This window comes from Aythya fuligula, chromosome 6, assembly GCF_009819795.1.
Source record: "Aythya fuligula isolate bAytFul2 chromosome 6, bAytFul2.pri, whole genome shotgun sequence".
In the NCBI taxonomy this organism is placed as follows: Eukaryota; Metazoa; Chordata; class Aves; order Anseriformes; family Anatidae; genus Aythya; species Aythya fuligula.
In genome coordinates this window covers 10,014,650-10,030,346 of record NC_045564.1, presented here as the reverse complement: position 1 = coordinate 10,030,346, position 15,697 = coordinate 10,014,650, and the positions used below count along the sequence as shown (strand labels likewise).

The 15,697-nt window shown below is 45.0% G+C and overlaps 1 protein-coding gene across 1 annotated transcript; it reads right to left on the bottom strand.

Annotated features, from left to right (window-relative positions):
- Window positions 1-658: 658 nt before the first annotated feature.
- Window positions 659-7,135, bottom strand: SPP2 (secreted phosphoprotein 2). The gene is made up of 6 exons (XM_032190680.1): window positions 7,060-7,135; window positions 6,846-6,970; window positions 5,414-5,536; window positions 3,066-3,176; window positions 1,115-1,169; window positions 659-738 (listed from the first exon to the last, which is right to left on the bottom strand). The coding sequence occupies exons 1-6, from the start codon at window positions 7,106-7,108 to the stop codon at window positions 659-661; spliced, it is 543 nt and encodes a 180-aa protein (XP_032046571.1). The 5' UTR covers window positions 7,109-7,135.
- Window positions 7,136-15,697: the final 8,562 nt, after the last annotated feature.

Below are 15,697 nucleotides of genomic sequence, written 5' to 3'. Positions count from 1 at the left end.
TGAAAGCTTGAGCCCCACACCAAATTCAGGCCAGCAGATTGACTTTGTTGCACAGCGTTCAGGCTACCTGCACAACCAGAACGCTGGGGTTTGCTAGAGGAGAGTGAGCAACAGCCAGGTGCAACAACAAGAGAAAGCCAAAAACATCTGCTGCCTCAACAACCGGTCAGAGCCCTAATCTGTGAGCCCTCACAGAGGCATGAGGGATGGCCACCCCAAAACACAGCTCCTGCCTGTGAGACCAGTGAGGGCATTCAGACCTCTGGGTGCTTTTGATGACATGGAACAGGGTAACTCCCACAAGAGTGCCATGGCACTAACAGCTTTCATTCCCAAAACAGGCAGTTCAGACCTGACTGGATCTCAATCCACAAAGACTACAAACCCAAAGCTCCTGCACATTTAACCCAGCCTCACTGAATAAAACGCCTCTTTTTAACCACTCTCAGAACCATATAAAAGAGAGAATTGAGGGAGCAGAATTATAATCCCTCACATATGCCTAGGGTACTGTGGATTTTAAGATGCTTGCATCCAAGAAGCACCTTCCCAAAGAGGTCCTTTATCCTGAGCAGCCACTTTATACCACTCTGGTCCGAAACCTGCAAACCTAGTGTGCATAGAAACTACACTTTGAACTGTACTCACCTAAACCGTATTATTCGATCTTGCCAGAGCTGATACGGTTGGGTTTATGCCAGTCTCCATGGATGCTGCCTCTTCCTCTTGAAGAGAAGGCTTCAGAAACAAATATACAAAGAACATTGAGACATAGATGGGTGTTACGTGCTGTCAGATGTGTGTTACATGCATTCATTCTGCACAACATTATAAGAACCTCGATGCACAGATCTGGCAATTCAGAAAAGGACTTCATAGTGTTTATAAACCACAGAATTACCCTATTTTGCAGCGTAATGCCCTCGCTGCATGCTCACTGAGAAAACCCATACACAGTATAAAAAAAAAAAAAGATTGGACGTGATTTGAGCAAACTACTAGTCTTCAATATTTTCTTCTCCCTCCATTGGATGACCTTCAGATGGCCAATCAAATGATCCAAAAGGCAAACCAACGTGTGCCAGGAATGTCCAGCATGGCAGAAATGGCTTACCTTCTCTGCGACTGCTGTCCCACTTGCCACGGTTCATTATCTGTGTAAACATCATCTGCAAATTAAATAAATTTATTTTGAAAGCTCAGTCAAGAAGTCAGGCTCACCTTCATTTCTTCAGGTACTATGTGATCACTGAAGTAATTCCAGACTTCATTATAAACTTATCTGAAAACGAGGTTACTGCTGACACTATTGCAAAGCAGTTACACTGCTATGGAAGTCTTGTGCAGGGCAGACTCTCAGGTCAACATCTTTGGTACGTTAATACTTTACCTGACTTTACTGTAGTGCAGGTACAGACAAGAAAGCAGAACTTGGAGAGCTGCATTAGTTTGTTGCACTCACACATGGCTTTAACTTATTTACCCCAAATTACTCTTTTAAAGGCTGTCTATAATCTTCTTTTGTAGGTTCCTGTCCCAGTAATATAATCCCAGCCTCAAAGATTCACAATTCCTCTCCTATCCAAATACCCATGGCACTACAGGTGTTACACTAACACCATTCACAGCTAGCCAAGCTGAGATCCTTTGAACTGAGTTACAACCTCCAGAGCAAGAGCTGCAGCCCTCTGCAGAAATGCTTTCTTTTTGATGTGCAGTAATTCTCTTTAGCATTTATTCCATGCTAAGTTTGTAGGAAATGTATTCCCCAGCATGAATATTGGCAGCAGAACAGAATTTTAAGAGATGGTTAAAGGAAGAACTCTGCTTGTAAAAGCAAGTGTTTATACTCAGTGCCCAATTAAACAAGAGTTATGCTTAACCCACAGAGGACAGACCGAACATCCAAGACTACCTTACGGATTCCAGTATTTCACAGTCTTTTTGCTCTGCAAATCAAGAATTCCTGTGATGTATTCACTACCTTACTCTGAGCAGAGGTTCTGAACAACATTTGGCAATTCAAATCAAGAGGACGCAACACAAAATCCTTTGGTACTTGAAGCTTCCAAAAATAAAAGCTGTCCATATCCTCTGGCACCTTGGTTGTGAAACTAGTTTCATTCCCTGAACATGATTCTCAAGCACAATACCCACTGCAGATATGAGTTGTAAGTGCAGGCATCCAATTTCATGGAAAAAATGGCATTGTCTGAAAACAGCTAGCAGGAATTCACAAGTTGGGTCAGCATTTAATCACACCATATAAAGCGAATTAGAGCTTAAAAATAAAGATGAATGGAACATAAATCTCAGCAGAGCAAACCCTCTTCACCTATCCTATGATTACATGCTCAGCTGAGGGATATGATAACAGAGCCAGGATCATCAATATTTGTTTCTGTCTCTAAGATGTGCCAATCACTGTTCTCCAGGCACAGACATGCTATATTTCAGTGGAGAACGAGTGTCAGATTTGGTGGATGTGCCAGACTGTCACAGAGATTCACACTCTCCCCAGGCATCCATCAAACAAGGTCAAACCTCTCATATGATGGGAAGTGAAGCATTATAGGAGACAGCTGGATTTCAAATCACATACGGTTTCCTGACAAAAACCTCCAACTGCCCCTAAATAGATGCCAGAAGCTTCCACAGCACAGAAAGCACAAAACAAGGAGGTGACTAGAAGTCTGAGTAAGGACAGAAAAAGGACACCATCCCATGTGCCACCATTGGGATGGAGAGGCCTATGGCAACATGGCCACGTGCAGAAAAAACACCCCAGACTTCAGTGACTGTTGCATTTAGGGTGGAGGAAGTGGGGCGTGGTGATGTGATGAATCATGGCCAAAATCCATGTCCCCTTGTACCTCAGTTTCTCCACTAACAACATGGGAACACTGAAGTGAGATGATACATAAAAAACCCTGAATTGCCATTCACAGTTTCAGAGGATCAGAGCCAGTTGTGAAGCCTGCCTTCACACTTATATACACGACCTCTCCTTGAAAGAGAATGAGCAGAATTTTATGGTCCTCAAACAGCAAAAAACAGTTCCTTACCTCCTCGCTGCTCATCGATTCAGAGCTGGACGTGCCCTGATGGCACTGCACAGTGACATTCCCAATCACCTCACCAGAGACTTCCACAACACTTCTGCAGAAAGCAGTTCGCTGCAACAGATAAAAACAGAGCATCTCTGGTGGAGCAAAGCTACAGCACAAACTATCTCATGGGATTTTCACTTGGGGAAGGAAATTTTTACAGGCAGTTATTAATCAAATTCCAAAAGGACAAAACTCAAGGAAGGCTCTACACCTCATGAATATTTGGAGCAGCCTGCAGCCAGGCCATTTTATTCTGGTGGCATATGACTGCACATGAGTTATTGCTCCACAACTGCATACCAGCTGTATGAAGCCTTGAACCTGCTACTGTTAGCAAAATAAATAAATAAATAAATAAAATTAAAAAAATCCAAAACCTTTTTGCAGTTGTAGCATCACAAACAGGAGAGTTATTCAGGGATATGGTGATGGCAGCTCCAGCTCTAGAGGTTGAGCTACCTTTGAAGAATTTGTCTCTATAATTTGACAGAAGCTCCAGCTGAGCCTACACCAAAGTTTGGAAGACAAACATCCTCACATTATCTTTCATTCTATATTGCACCAACAAGAAGAGAAACGGGGTGTGTCTTCTCAACAACCAAACTGTCAAGACTAAGGTGGAGATTTCTCTCTTTACAATCAATCTGTGATTAATATATTCAGTACACACATCAAGATGAATCTATACATTCACTCAAAAAGTCAGGTCGATCTAATTAGACGCCCTCTGATTGGGATGACCTGTGGGATTGGGACTTACTTCACAGCAGCCAACTCTTGTGCTTTGAAAGAAAACTTGGCAACTTTCATCAGTTCTGTGTTGTCCCAACTACACACACACAAGCTGCTTAGCTCAAGAGCAGTGATACCCAAAGAGACCTTTGCCTCTCTCTATAGGACATAAACTACCTCCTGAGGTAGTAGCACGACTCACAATCTACTAGAAAAGGCTTTGCACCGTCTGTTCCACTGCCTTTCCAGAATCCCTCCTCTTCCCTAAACTCTGTGCCCAGGAAGGACAAACTTGGCAGTCGCAGAGGAAAATGAGACAAGAACTCAGAAGAGCAAAAGAACTATGCTTAGGCTCTCTAGGAGTCTAATACTGTACATAGTATAGCAATATTGGGCACAGGGACACAAGAGCTACCCCACATGTTCTGTAATATTTGTGTTAGCAGTCAGCACACAACCACTCAGAAGCTGGCAATGGAAGCCATATTTCAAAAACATGGGCACAGATTCAAAGATGATGTATTTGCACTAAAGCTGGTCATCTAAGAATCAGCGTCCAGCAGGAGCTATATCAAAAGCCTGATCTGCCTTTATTTCAGGTTGAAAAGAGAGATGAAAACTAAAAATAAATTAAAAATTAAAAAAAATATATAAATAGCACTATTGGCACAAGGTGGGAATCAGCACTAGATAGGAAACTAAGTCTTTACATGGTACTTTCACAGCCTCATCAAAGAGCACTCCAAGCCAACAGTAAAGCATCTGTTGACTTCAAGGACACTTAAGTGGGGACAAGTGAGCCCTGTTTTCTTTTGAAAACTATACAAAATTCTCACTACGTTCATAAATGAACACGCTATCAAGGCCTAGTAGAGAAAAAGCATTTGGTCTGAATTTAGGCTTCAGCCACCCCTTAGCACTAAGTTAGAGCTGAAAATCAGCAGAGCTCTTCCTTCTTGGATATATCACCTCTGCTGTGAAAGTACTGATAATGCTGCTTTCCCCTTAGACTTCCTGGAAACCCTGGCTCCGAGAGCAGGGAGGTAAGGCTGCCAAAATCCTTCCTCATTCCTACTGTGCAGTCAACACATCATCTTCACCTCACATACAGCTCCCGGCCTTACTACTTACTGCAGCACAAAGCTGTGCCTGTGAGGATGCCCCACATCATCCTGTACAGAGAGCCAGCTCTGTTCTTGTCTCCTGCTTTCCTGACTTCTTACCTAGATGCGTGATAGACAAAAGCAGGTCAAATATCATTTTTTCTACCCCTTAACTTGGAAAAGAAGGATTCGGCCCCAAAGCACACAGACACTTTCACTACATGCTGTTCCAAGGCACACATGCTCTCTTGTCAGCTCAGAGCAGCTCCTGTATTCCCCACCGGCCAGGAAGATTTCCCAACACTGCCCCTTCCCACGTGATACCCCCTCTGTTTGGCAGGTTGTATTTGTTTGTGTTTGTTTTTGTTTTGAGACGGCCAACCACTTTTCAGTACCAGGAGTGTTTCAACATGTCCTGAGAACATCCTGCACCGAGGGGGGGTTCTCATTCGCACCAGATGCACTTACCGCAAAGGGCCCTATTTTGAAGTCACACGTGAACGGGTCTCTTCCTGAAGCTTTTGTGCACACGGTTTCACGAATGCTGAGCTGCAGCTCTAGTCTATAATCATTGCTGTTCCACATATCAACCTGGTAAAAGAAAGGTCAAGACAACTAGCACCTCACATCTTTGTCAAGCAGAAGCTGGATATAAGGGCGTTATGGGTCAGTGTCTAATTTAGAGCAGATTATGGTGTGTGACAAAGGGTATTTGCATGTGCTCAGGAATTACTCTCTTAGGCAGATTTGGTAAATGTAACACAGAAGAGCTTTTCACAGAGCTTTCACTAAAAATCCCACAGCCCGTTGCAGGAGTCACTGTAACTGTAAACAGCAGATGAGCATAGATAGCACCAGCCCTACATGCTGCTGCCCACCAATGCCACTGCAGCCCAGCACTTCTGCTGCTCCTCCTTCTTTTGTGGGAACCAGGGGCTAACCCAATTAGATATCTAGACTGCTAGGAAGTCTATTGAAAATACATGGCTTGGAAAGTAAAACACACAACTGCAAATGGTTGAGTTACTGCACCTTGTACAGACACTCCTTGTCAGCTCGTGTGCCCTAATGGGCAATGTGCACGCCACACTGCAAGCCTTAGATTTTGATTGCTTTTGTTGACATGCCAGGTTTTTCTTTTCTCCTTCTCACAGCCTAATCAATGTTTTAGCTCAAGACAGGACAATCAATCAAGCAAGCAACAACAAATCCACAGTGCTTTCAGCAATTGCTTTTGAGAACGTTTTTTTTTCCAAACTAGATCACTATAAAAGTTATCTCACCATTCACTTTTGCAGAGGACTTGATACACACCATCTATAGAAGCAGAATGATTCTAAGGATGTCCAAGCACGTGGGCATGCCATCTTCACATCAGGAAGATCTAACTCCTTAACTCTGCTCCAGTACAATATATTTAAACCAGGTGTTTTGGTGTGTGGAGACAGGTGATGTAAATGAAGATTGGCGAAAAAAATCCTGGATGTGTTTCTGGTGCTGTTTAATTAGCAGTGCAGACATTCAGCTGAGACCCTCAGATGTCAATTAGATGTAAAGCAGATTGCTTTATGCCCAAAGCAAAGCAAAGCTGTCAGCTGGAGGTATTTGAAAACATCAGCTCTTTTCTGAATGAATTTTTGAATAAAATCTTACAAGACATCTCTCAAAGGCTTCTACTCAAGAGGTAGACAATTTGAACTCCAAAAATATTTTTAATTAAAACCCAACGTACAAACAATATTTAAAGCCATAAGTTTGAACAATGCCCCCGGACCACCCTCTTCCAAGAAACATTAGAAAAGTCCAACTAAATCTGGGTTTCCAAGATCAGGTGAAAAATGGTTTTCCAACAAAGTAAAACATATTTAAAGTAAAGGACCTCAGCTGTCAGCACACTTACATTTCGAACATGGCTCCTGAAAATTCCATACAGGTTTGGCCCCCATGACTGAGAATTGATCCTTGCGATGGATGCATTGAGAGCCTCTTCTGTGATGGGGAGTTCATAATCGTACACTGGAAACCCTGAGACAGACACACACATCCATTAGGAGTTCGGTGTCACCTCGTGATTTTCCTGCCTGAACCATACGAAAAAGGACTGAGCAACTTACCTGAACACAAGGAAATGCTCAGCGTGAGGACAAAAATTAAGATCCTCATAGTGTGCCTTTCAAAATCCTCTGGTCTTTTCCCTCTCCAAGCAAGGGTTTCCACTGCATGTTCCTGTCTTTATATAAATGCAGCCTTGATACTATACCTGACCTTCCTGTGTCCAAGCTCTGCTACAAACATTGCACTTTAAACAGAATTGATCCGAGAGTAAATATTTGCTGTCAGCTTTTCTCCATTTAGCAGTATTCTCTGATAAGAGATGGACTGCTGTGCTTTTTCCTTAGCACCGTGATTAAAAAGAACCACTGGATTCCTGACGCCTCCATGGCCAAAGGCAGAGTCGAGTTATTTTGTTCGCTTTTAGCCACTCATTTTTGATTTAAGGCTGGTGAGTCAACGTTTTCCTGATCACCTTACCAGCACCTTTGTGTCCCAGCCACAACTGAAAGCACTTACAAGCTGGAACTCCCTGATTCCCTGGGACCAGAATGGGAATCCACCCACATGGACTTGTCTGAGACCACAGCACACCGGGCCAAATCATCAAACTGAGCCTCTCTGACACAAGGCCCATGGCAGACCCTTGGGACACCCAGGTCCATTTGCCCTGTAAGCTCCTGGGACCTTTGCTGTTGAGCTGTGCCCGAGGAACTCTCTCATGGCTCTGACTCTTTGCCAAGAGTGAGCCCAGGTAACCAAACAAGTAAGAGTCCGTGACCATTTAGTTTCCCCTGTCAGATCCTCCTGATGTTCAGGCCTCAGTTCCAGTGCAGAAATTAATGGGATTTTTGAAAAATGAAGACCTTATTTCAGTACTGAAAACATCATCAAGAAGTACAGGGACAAGGAAGACGTGGCACCTTAGCTTTTAGCTATCTGAAGCCAGACTGCACCTGGGCAAGGTGTTCTCTATCCCCTCTCCAGCACAAGGCATTCAGCATTTGCTAGACTTGCTTTCCAAATGCAGGCAACACATCATATGACTCTGCCACTACTACCCCATCTGCAGCACGTTTCGGGGAAGCACCTGGGTTTTAAGTGCTAAAGGCTGTCTATGGGAGTTGGGGAAGCAGGGGAGGAAACTGCTGCCTTCAAACAAGTTCACCCATTGCTGTCTGTTCATAAGGCAGAGATGTGTCTAACCATATTCATTTTGAAGATCCCGCGTGTGAAATTCCTCCATTAACCTTCAAATTCCAGTTCCACTTACATTATATGGTACTGAGCCATTGTCAGAACTTCCCAAATGACAAGCACTCAGGAAAGACATGGGAGCACACAAAGTCCTGGGACTCAGATTTTATAAAGGAGAGGATAAAGTCATTTCTGGTTCTTAGGCCTTAGGATTAAGATAGCCTAACAATACTCAGCAATGGCAATATCATGCCTCCTTGCCATTTCTCATTGCTACATCCATAACTTGTGCTAGAGGGATGGCTACAGATTCTCATCCATAGCAAAAACCTCTACATTCTTGCAACCAGAAGGGAAAGACACCCCCATCTTTATTCAAAGTAAGTCTCATCCTTGGAAATGGTGAAAGAACAAGCAGCTATGCTCCTGCTCAGCCTGGGCTTTGCACTCCAAAAGTGACAAATAAAGATGTTGCAAAGCTAAGTCAAGCAAAATCATCAGAAGAATCTCCCTTGTCCCTGGCTTTGAGCAGGGACATCTTCCAGATGAGACAAATACACAGCCAAGCACCTCAGGGCAGGAGGGACGGAGCTGGACCCAACTTAATTTACACAGCAAACAGTTAGACACCATTTAAGAAAAGAGAAAATTAGAGTTTAATAGCTTCTGTTATGTGGCTATTTTCAGACCACTCACACTCCCAGTAATCAAGTCAGCTGTTCCCAGACTACTGGGAGAAGAATAATTTATCTTTGTGAGTGAAATTTTAATTATTTCAAGATACATTTTCATTAAAAATGTAAATTGTGCAGCAATGGCACAGTCCAAACACCATCCCAGGCACTGAGGAACAATTTCTGATCACATTTTCCGAGCAGATTAAAGTAAATGATGTCCCTTTAGACAGATGAAAACCCAAATAAATTCAAAACAACAGTTGATTTTTTTTTTTTCTTTTCCTAGCTCTGGCATTGGCAAATCCAAAGGCTCTCTAAAAGTTCTCTGTGGGTAACTTCTTCCTCACAAATGCAGAAGCCTAGTTGTTGTATTGGTTTTCACTGATAGAGATAGGAAAAAAGCTTCCTGATTTTGCTCAGACTAACAAAGACTTTGAGACCTGATCCATTGTTCATTGACGCCAACAGAGACTCAGCTGCGACTCCCTTTGGATCCTGTCTGCATGTCCCTTGAGAAACTAGCCCTTGACCACCTGGGGCAGCTGGGATGGAGAACAAGTCTTGGTTCTTCCCATTTCTCTACCTGCTGTCATAAGATGGCACCCTGTGCCACGCTGGCTGCAATTCTCAGTGCCACATAGAGCTTTCTGCTAAAGCACTAGCAAGACTCTTAAAGATTTGATAGTCAACAGGGGAGTAGAGTGAAAACAAATGAATATAGTCACACCTCAGCTTCCCACGCCTACACTTGTAAGGATGAAAACAGATGGATTTCATAGGTCTGGACTTTATACCATCCAGCTTCATTTTCTACAAGATTTACTGATGCTCCAGAGAACCCACGTAGTTCTGTGTCAACACTGAAAACTACAGAACTGATGTCTTAGCAGTAATTTTACAAAGATTAAAGGCAACATTTCAGTGTGTACAGGCAGCGCCAAGCCCCTTTGTCACTGCACTTCTGAGGTGCACCATACATGCTGGTCTGAGAGACACAACCTAAACCTACAGTTTCCACTGCTGTTGCTGTGGACTTTGAGAGTGAAGCAATAGAAAGCACACATTACAGCAAACAAAACCTCAACAATGCATACCGGATGGTTATTCGGAAACATCATAGGCTGCAGCAGAACCTCAGAGATCTCTCTTCATTCCTTTGAGCCTTTGAAACTTTAAATATTTATGTTTCCTGTTTCTGCTAAGTCAGCAGTAACAGTTCTTATGGGGTCACTGGCATAACTTTGTAGTTGATGCAAGACAAATAGTACCTGCAGACTCAAAGAGTGTTACCTGAAAAGCCAAAGAGAGAGATGTCTTTTTTTTTTTTTTTTTTTTTTTTTTTAACATTTTGCTGGCCATACTGATAATTTTCAAGGTTTTCTCCCTCTTCCAAACATTGTATGCATAGGGCACATTGTCAGCTAGTTCTGCTCTTATATCCTTTTGCATTTTTAGTTACAGTTAGTTGCAACCACTGGTCAAACCAAGGCCTGGTAAAATTTGAAATCCTAGGTGAAACCAGGCAAAACATTCACCTCCCTCTTCAGAAGCCATTTTCTGTACAGTGCAGCCACCTGTGTCATATGTTCTCCATCGTGAGTCTCAGGATGTCATTTACTGGAAGTGGCTTGCACTGCACTTTCTGGTATTCAGACATGTTACCAGCATTTATTTTTAATGGTATTTCAACCCTATCCCTCAGAATCAGTGTAACTCGGCACACAAAGGGTTGTATCTGGCAGTCAGTCATGAGAAGGTGCTCATTCAGAGGAACATGAGTCATGAATTTTTAGCTTGAATTAATAAAAAAAATACAGTATTTTCTCATTTGAAAAAAGTAATATATTTTTAAATTTCCTACAGGGGTTAAGATCCATAACCTGAAAAATCAGAAACCTAAACTTCAAGGATCCTTAAACAACAAAGCTGACATTCTCATCTCTGATCTTTGGAGCCTCTGGCCAGCTACACCAGGTTTTAGACATTCGTGAGAGTCACTGGAGGTGAGATCAAGCTTTAAATCAGCATATATTTTAAATAATGACTTCAGTCATGAGTAGCAAAACCAGGAATTTGCCAGCCACGCTACTCCAGGCACTGTTTTGTCTCATGCTCTGCACAGCGGCAGTCTGCCATTTGGATTTAAAAGTCTGAGGGCACACGTGGAAGCTCAAAGCTCAAAATACGTGGGGTGAAAAGATGGAGGTGAATTGGACCACTTCTTCCTCAAACTGAGCACAAGACCAGGATTCTACACAAGTTCTCAGCTGCTACGCAAGCACTGCAGCATCAACAGAGGCTTAAACCTCCAGTTTAGCCTTCTGTAACCATAACACCAAAAGCTCAGCCACAAGTTCAGCATCTTAATTGCCACTCTAGGCCGTGAAATTGGTGCCTGGTCCTGACATTAGATGATCCATAGGCAGTAGAACAGGCACTGGCAGAGCCAGAGGCTTACTCTTCTGCTGAAGAAAGCCACCTATGAAGGCATGATTGTCATAATGAGCTCCTCCTGGCACATCTCAGCACAGAATGAGCCCAGGAGAAGTTCTCAGAAACAAACAAAACCCAACCAAACAAAACAAATTAAAACCAAACCAAAACAAAAAGCACTTGCAGGCAGCTCTTGTGCTCATTGAGACACTCCTAGAAACAGCTGTGTTCACACCAAGAGGCAGAGGTGCTGACTGCAGGAGTTGCTAACCTGAGACAAAATCCCTGGAGCAGAACCTGCTCATGCTCTTCAGCCTAGCAATAACTTTTTCTTCTTCAGTACTACTGCATGAGCAGAGAGCAAGGGAGGAGAGGGAGTACAGACACATTAGAGCTGACCACCAGCACCACCAGGTGAGGGACTTTTCTGCTCACACTGATTTATAGATATCCCATAGGAGCAGACTGAAAAATAATCACCCTAATAATGCCATGTAAATAACTATCCATTGTTTTAATTCCTTTGATGCCTTATGAGAGACAGTTGCTTTACAACTGTGATCTGCTCATACTGCTCGAAGGAGAAGGCTGATGCAGGACATTTCCTCAGGAACGAATCTTGTATGATAAGATGTGGAAGACAACCATCAGGTCAAGGGACACCCAGCAGGAACAGTACATTCTGAAGGATATCTGAATAAACATCTTTGTGCTTGATGTGTAGGTACCCAAGCAAGCTTAAATCACGTCTCAATTTCAAGGACAGTTCAGTCTTGACCAGCCATCCACCTGTGGATGGAAGCTTGCTAGGAAGTTTTGCTGAGACCTAGGATGACAGGAGTGGCTGTCTAGAGGACAACTTGTGTGCACGTAATACTATTGTCCCCTGGTTTTGTTTGTCCCCTCAAAGGAGGGACAATGCTCAAGTGTCATCCTCAAAGCAGACAAACCTTCACATGGCAACAGAAAAGAGCAAAAACCAGCCATCTCCTTTCAGGATATCTAAACTGTGTTTGTTCAAGAACATGCCCTGACTTTAAGGTCTTCTAATGAAGAGCTTATGAAAGCTTATGAAAATGTGTGCCTCATTCTCCACAAGATGCAAGTGCCAAGCTTTGGGAGCCAAAACTTCCAACCCTTACCTGAGGCCAGGGACACATCAGGATGATGTGGTGCCATACAGAGGACTCTCCTAGGTGCAGGGCCTCTGCATCTCAGTTCTGTGCTGGCTTTGGGCCAGAGCAGCTTCCACCAGGGAAGAGGCTGTGACTCATTCTCCATCTGTGTGCAGCCATCTCTGTACAGAAGAAGCAGATGGCCTAGAGAGATCAGAGAGAATATCATGACACTAAAATTATGCTCACTGAAGCTGGGGATGCAGAGGAAGTGAAAAGCAGGATAGATCCATCACCTCCTGGGGTACAGCAGCAAAAGCCAGGCAAACACATATTGTCATGGATTTAAAAAGTCTAAATATATAAGGTGTGCTTAAGTGTGTGGGTAAAGGCCATTTAATTCAGAGCTCTCACTGCTACGCTATACTGACCATGCCACAGGAGCTAGCCAGCCACCCTTAGAGTGCGTTTAATGTAGAAAAATGATTTGTGGCACAGCCCTGTCAATCGTGTAAACAGCTATGACCTGAGGCAGCACCAGGGGTGTGGGCAATGCTTTGCCTCTGAAAAGCAGCAGAGATGCTTATCATGGTGCCCCACTGAGATGGGCCACTGCTGTCTGTAACTGGGCTGGGCATGACTGCCTGGGGAAGCCCCCTGCCTCTGCAAAGGGGTAGGGGGCTTTTGGGGTGCCCTGTACACGAGCAAGGCCCCGGTCTTGAATATGGAGAGGTGTTTTCTCAACATCATCTGGGACAAAATGGTCCCATACAGCAATTACCTGGAAGGTGAGCAGCCAGGCTGCAAAATCTGCAGCGCTTTAGGAGTCGCTCGGGTCAGCTCTGGGAAAAGGGCAGGCCAGTGGGGAGAGCTGTGGTCTGAGAAAAACCATCCCCATGCAGGGACATGTGCCTGCTGTGCCACACAGATGGGAGCTCATGAGCACAACATCTCCAGCACATCACCTGCCTGGCAGAGCTCAGCTCCTCCATCTCCCCAGCACAGGGGCATCCAGGCAGGGAAGATGGGGAGCCCTGCTCCTCTGCCCAGCATCACCTTCCCCTTCCAGCGCCGCCTGCTCCAGCCCTGCTGCTGGGGATGTTTCACTGTCTCTGCTTGCCATCGTGTGGTAGAGGCATGCACTGGCCTTGTCTGGGGAGAGCAGTCCTGCGGGAAGTGTGTCAGCCAGGGACGGGCAGGACAGTGACAGCACCCAGGGAGGGAAGTGCTCCTGTGGCAGGGAGCAGAGCTGCTCCCCTCCTGCATGGTGGGCACAGAGTTGCAGCAGTGCTGCTGAGAGAACAGAGCTGACCGGAGGGTGCATGTGGGGAAACGGGGTTGGTCGGAGTTCAAGTACAGGTGGAGGTCTGCGCTACGGCTGTGTAGATGGGAACTGAACTGATGTAAGGACACACAGAGAGAAAACGAACTGTCTGGGGAGAGAACAGATGAGGATGGAGCTGCTGGATGGCTACAGAAAGGAACTGAGCTCCTGCAAGTGTGCAGGAGGAGAGCAGCAGATCTGAGGGCACACAGTTCAGTTTCACATGTGGCTGATAAGCAGAAGGGTCTGTCTTAGCTCCCAGCTTGTCCCTCCCTGTGGGGCAGCCCCCTTCTTGCTGCATCTTGCTATCAGACTCCATCTGCCCGTGCTAACCGCACCAGTCTCTGGAAGTGTGCCCAGATATTTTTCTGCCACCTCCATCTCCTTCTGCAGAGCTGAAGCGAGCTAGGCACACTCCTTCATTCCCCTAGTCATGGTTTCACCTACGATAGAGTTAATTTTCTTTACAGTTGCTGGTATGGTGCTGTGTTTTGGATTTAGGATGATAATACTGATAACACACCGATGTTTTAGTTGTTGCAGAGTAGTGCTTACTCTGAGCCAAGGACTTTTCAGCTCCTCAGACCACTTGCCAGCCTGGGGGTGCACTACAAGCTTGGAGGGGACAGAACCAGGACAGCTGACCCCAACTGGGCAAAGGTGTACTATATGGCTCCGTGATGAACAATTAATATGGGGTGGCTGGCCGGAGTGGGAGGAGACCAGTGCTCAGATACAGGTTGAGCATCAGTCAGTGAGTGGTAAGCAATTGCACTGTGTGTCACAGAATCATAGAAAAGAGTCACAGATTTAATTAGGACCTTTTATTAAGACCTTTAAGATTAGCTAGATTGCCCATTGTGCGTGCATTACTGTAGATGCACTTCGGCTGGGCTAGCAATCCCATCACCTTTTCTAGGGAGAGATCCCTAATTTCTGCATTACCTTTCCCAGGCACTTCTGTGATTTCTCATCTGCCAATGCCCCTTGTGCCTCTGCTGCCACGTGGCTCTCCATCCCCTACCTCAACTGGGATGGCAGACCGGTGGACCTTGCCAACATACCATCCCATAACCATTATCATACCAATCCAATCTTGTCTCTGTCAAGCCTGGTTTTACCCTTTCCCCCCTTCCAATCTAGTTTAAAGCCCCACCAAAGAGCCCTGCTCCTCAATATGGCTCAGATCCACCTGCAAACCTTCCTACCTCCTGCCCACCCACACCTGGGAAGGCAGGGACGTCCCTAAGGGGACACACCTGCTAGCCCAGGCAGGCACTTGTTGCCACTGCCCCTCACGCTAGCGCGCTCAGCCGGCTGAAAAGAGCACAGGTCATCCTCCATATCGTGTGTCCCTCACCAGCTGCCCTCAAGAGGGCGGCAGGAGGCTCCCTCGAGGGGCCTGGAAGCAGGAAGCCCCGTGCAAGCCATGTTCCCCCCAGCTGGGCTGCAGAAGATGGCTGCCCCCGCGACAGGGACGGTTAAATGGTGTAACCGCCATGTTCAGCGGCTTGCCACTGCTCCTGGCCCTCCCTGAGCCTCATCAGCTGCCCCCTAGGCATTGCTTTGTACATTTTATTATTATCATCGTTATAAATTCTCTCCCTTTTCGGGCCAATTAAATTGTCTTTGTCTTAACCCACGAGCTTTTACTTTTTTATTTTTTTCCCCCTTCTGATTCTCTTCCTGGTCCCACAGGGGATCAGGGAGGGAGGCAAAGCAAACAGCTGTGTGGTGCTGGGTTAAACCACAGAAGTCCTTTTAGCACCCAACGTGAGGCAAAAAGGGTTGAGATAACAACAGAACTGACCAAAAAACTTTGAAACAAAATTGTTATAGGCACTAGATCAGTTTAATAGTTGCTGATCACAATGTTTTTGATCTCTGGTCTGTGGTGTTTGTTTTTGGAATTGTGCTGTATGGCACATTACTTACCGTATGTGTTCCCTGTTGT

What these genes read in the sequence shown, in the direction of transcription:
- SPP2 (XM_032190680.1), bottom strand. Translation starts at nt 7,108, where the DNA reads ATGAGGATCTTAATTTTTGTCCTCACGCTGAGCATTTCCTTGTGTTCA. An exon ending in AATCGATGAGCAGCGAGGAG is followed by an intron (nt 1,170 to 3,065) that starts GTAAGGAACTGT and finishes TTTAATTTGCAG; the next exon opens with ATGATGTTTACACAGATAAT. An exon ending in GGACAGCAGTCGCAGAGAAG is followed by an intron (nt 739 to 1,114) that starts GTAAGCCATTTC and finishes TTGTTTCTGAAG; the next exon opens with CCTTCTCTTCAAGAGGAAGA.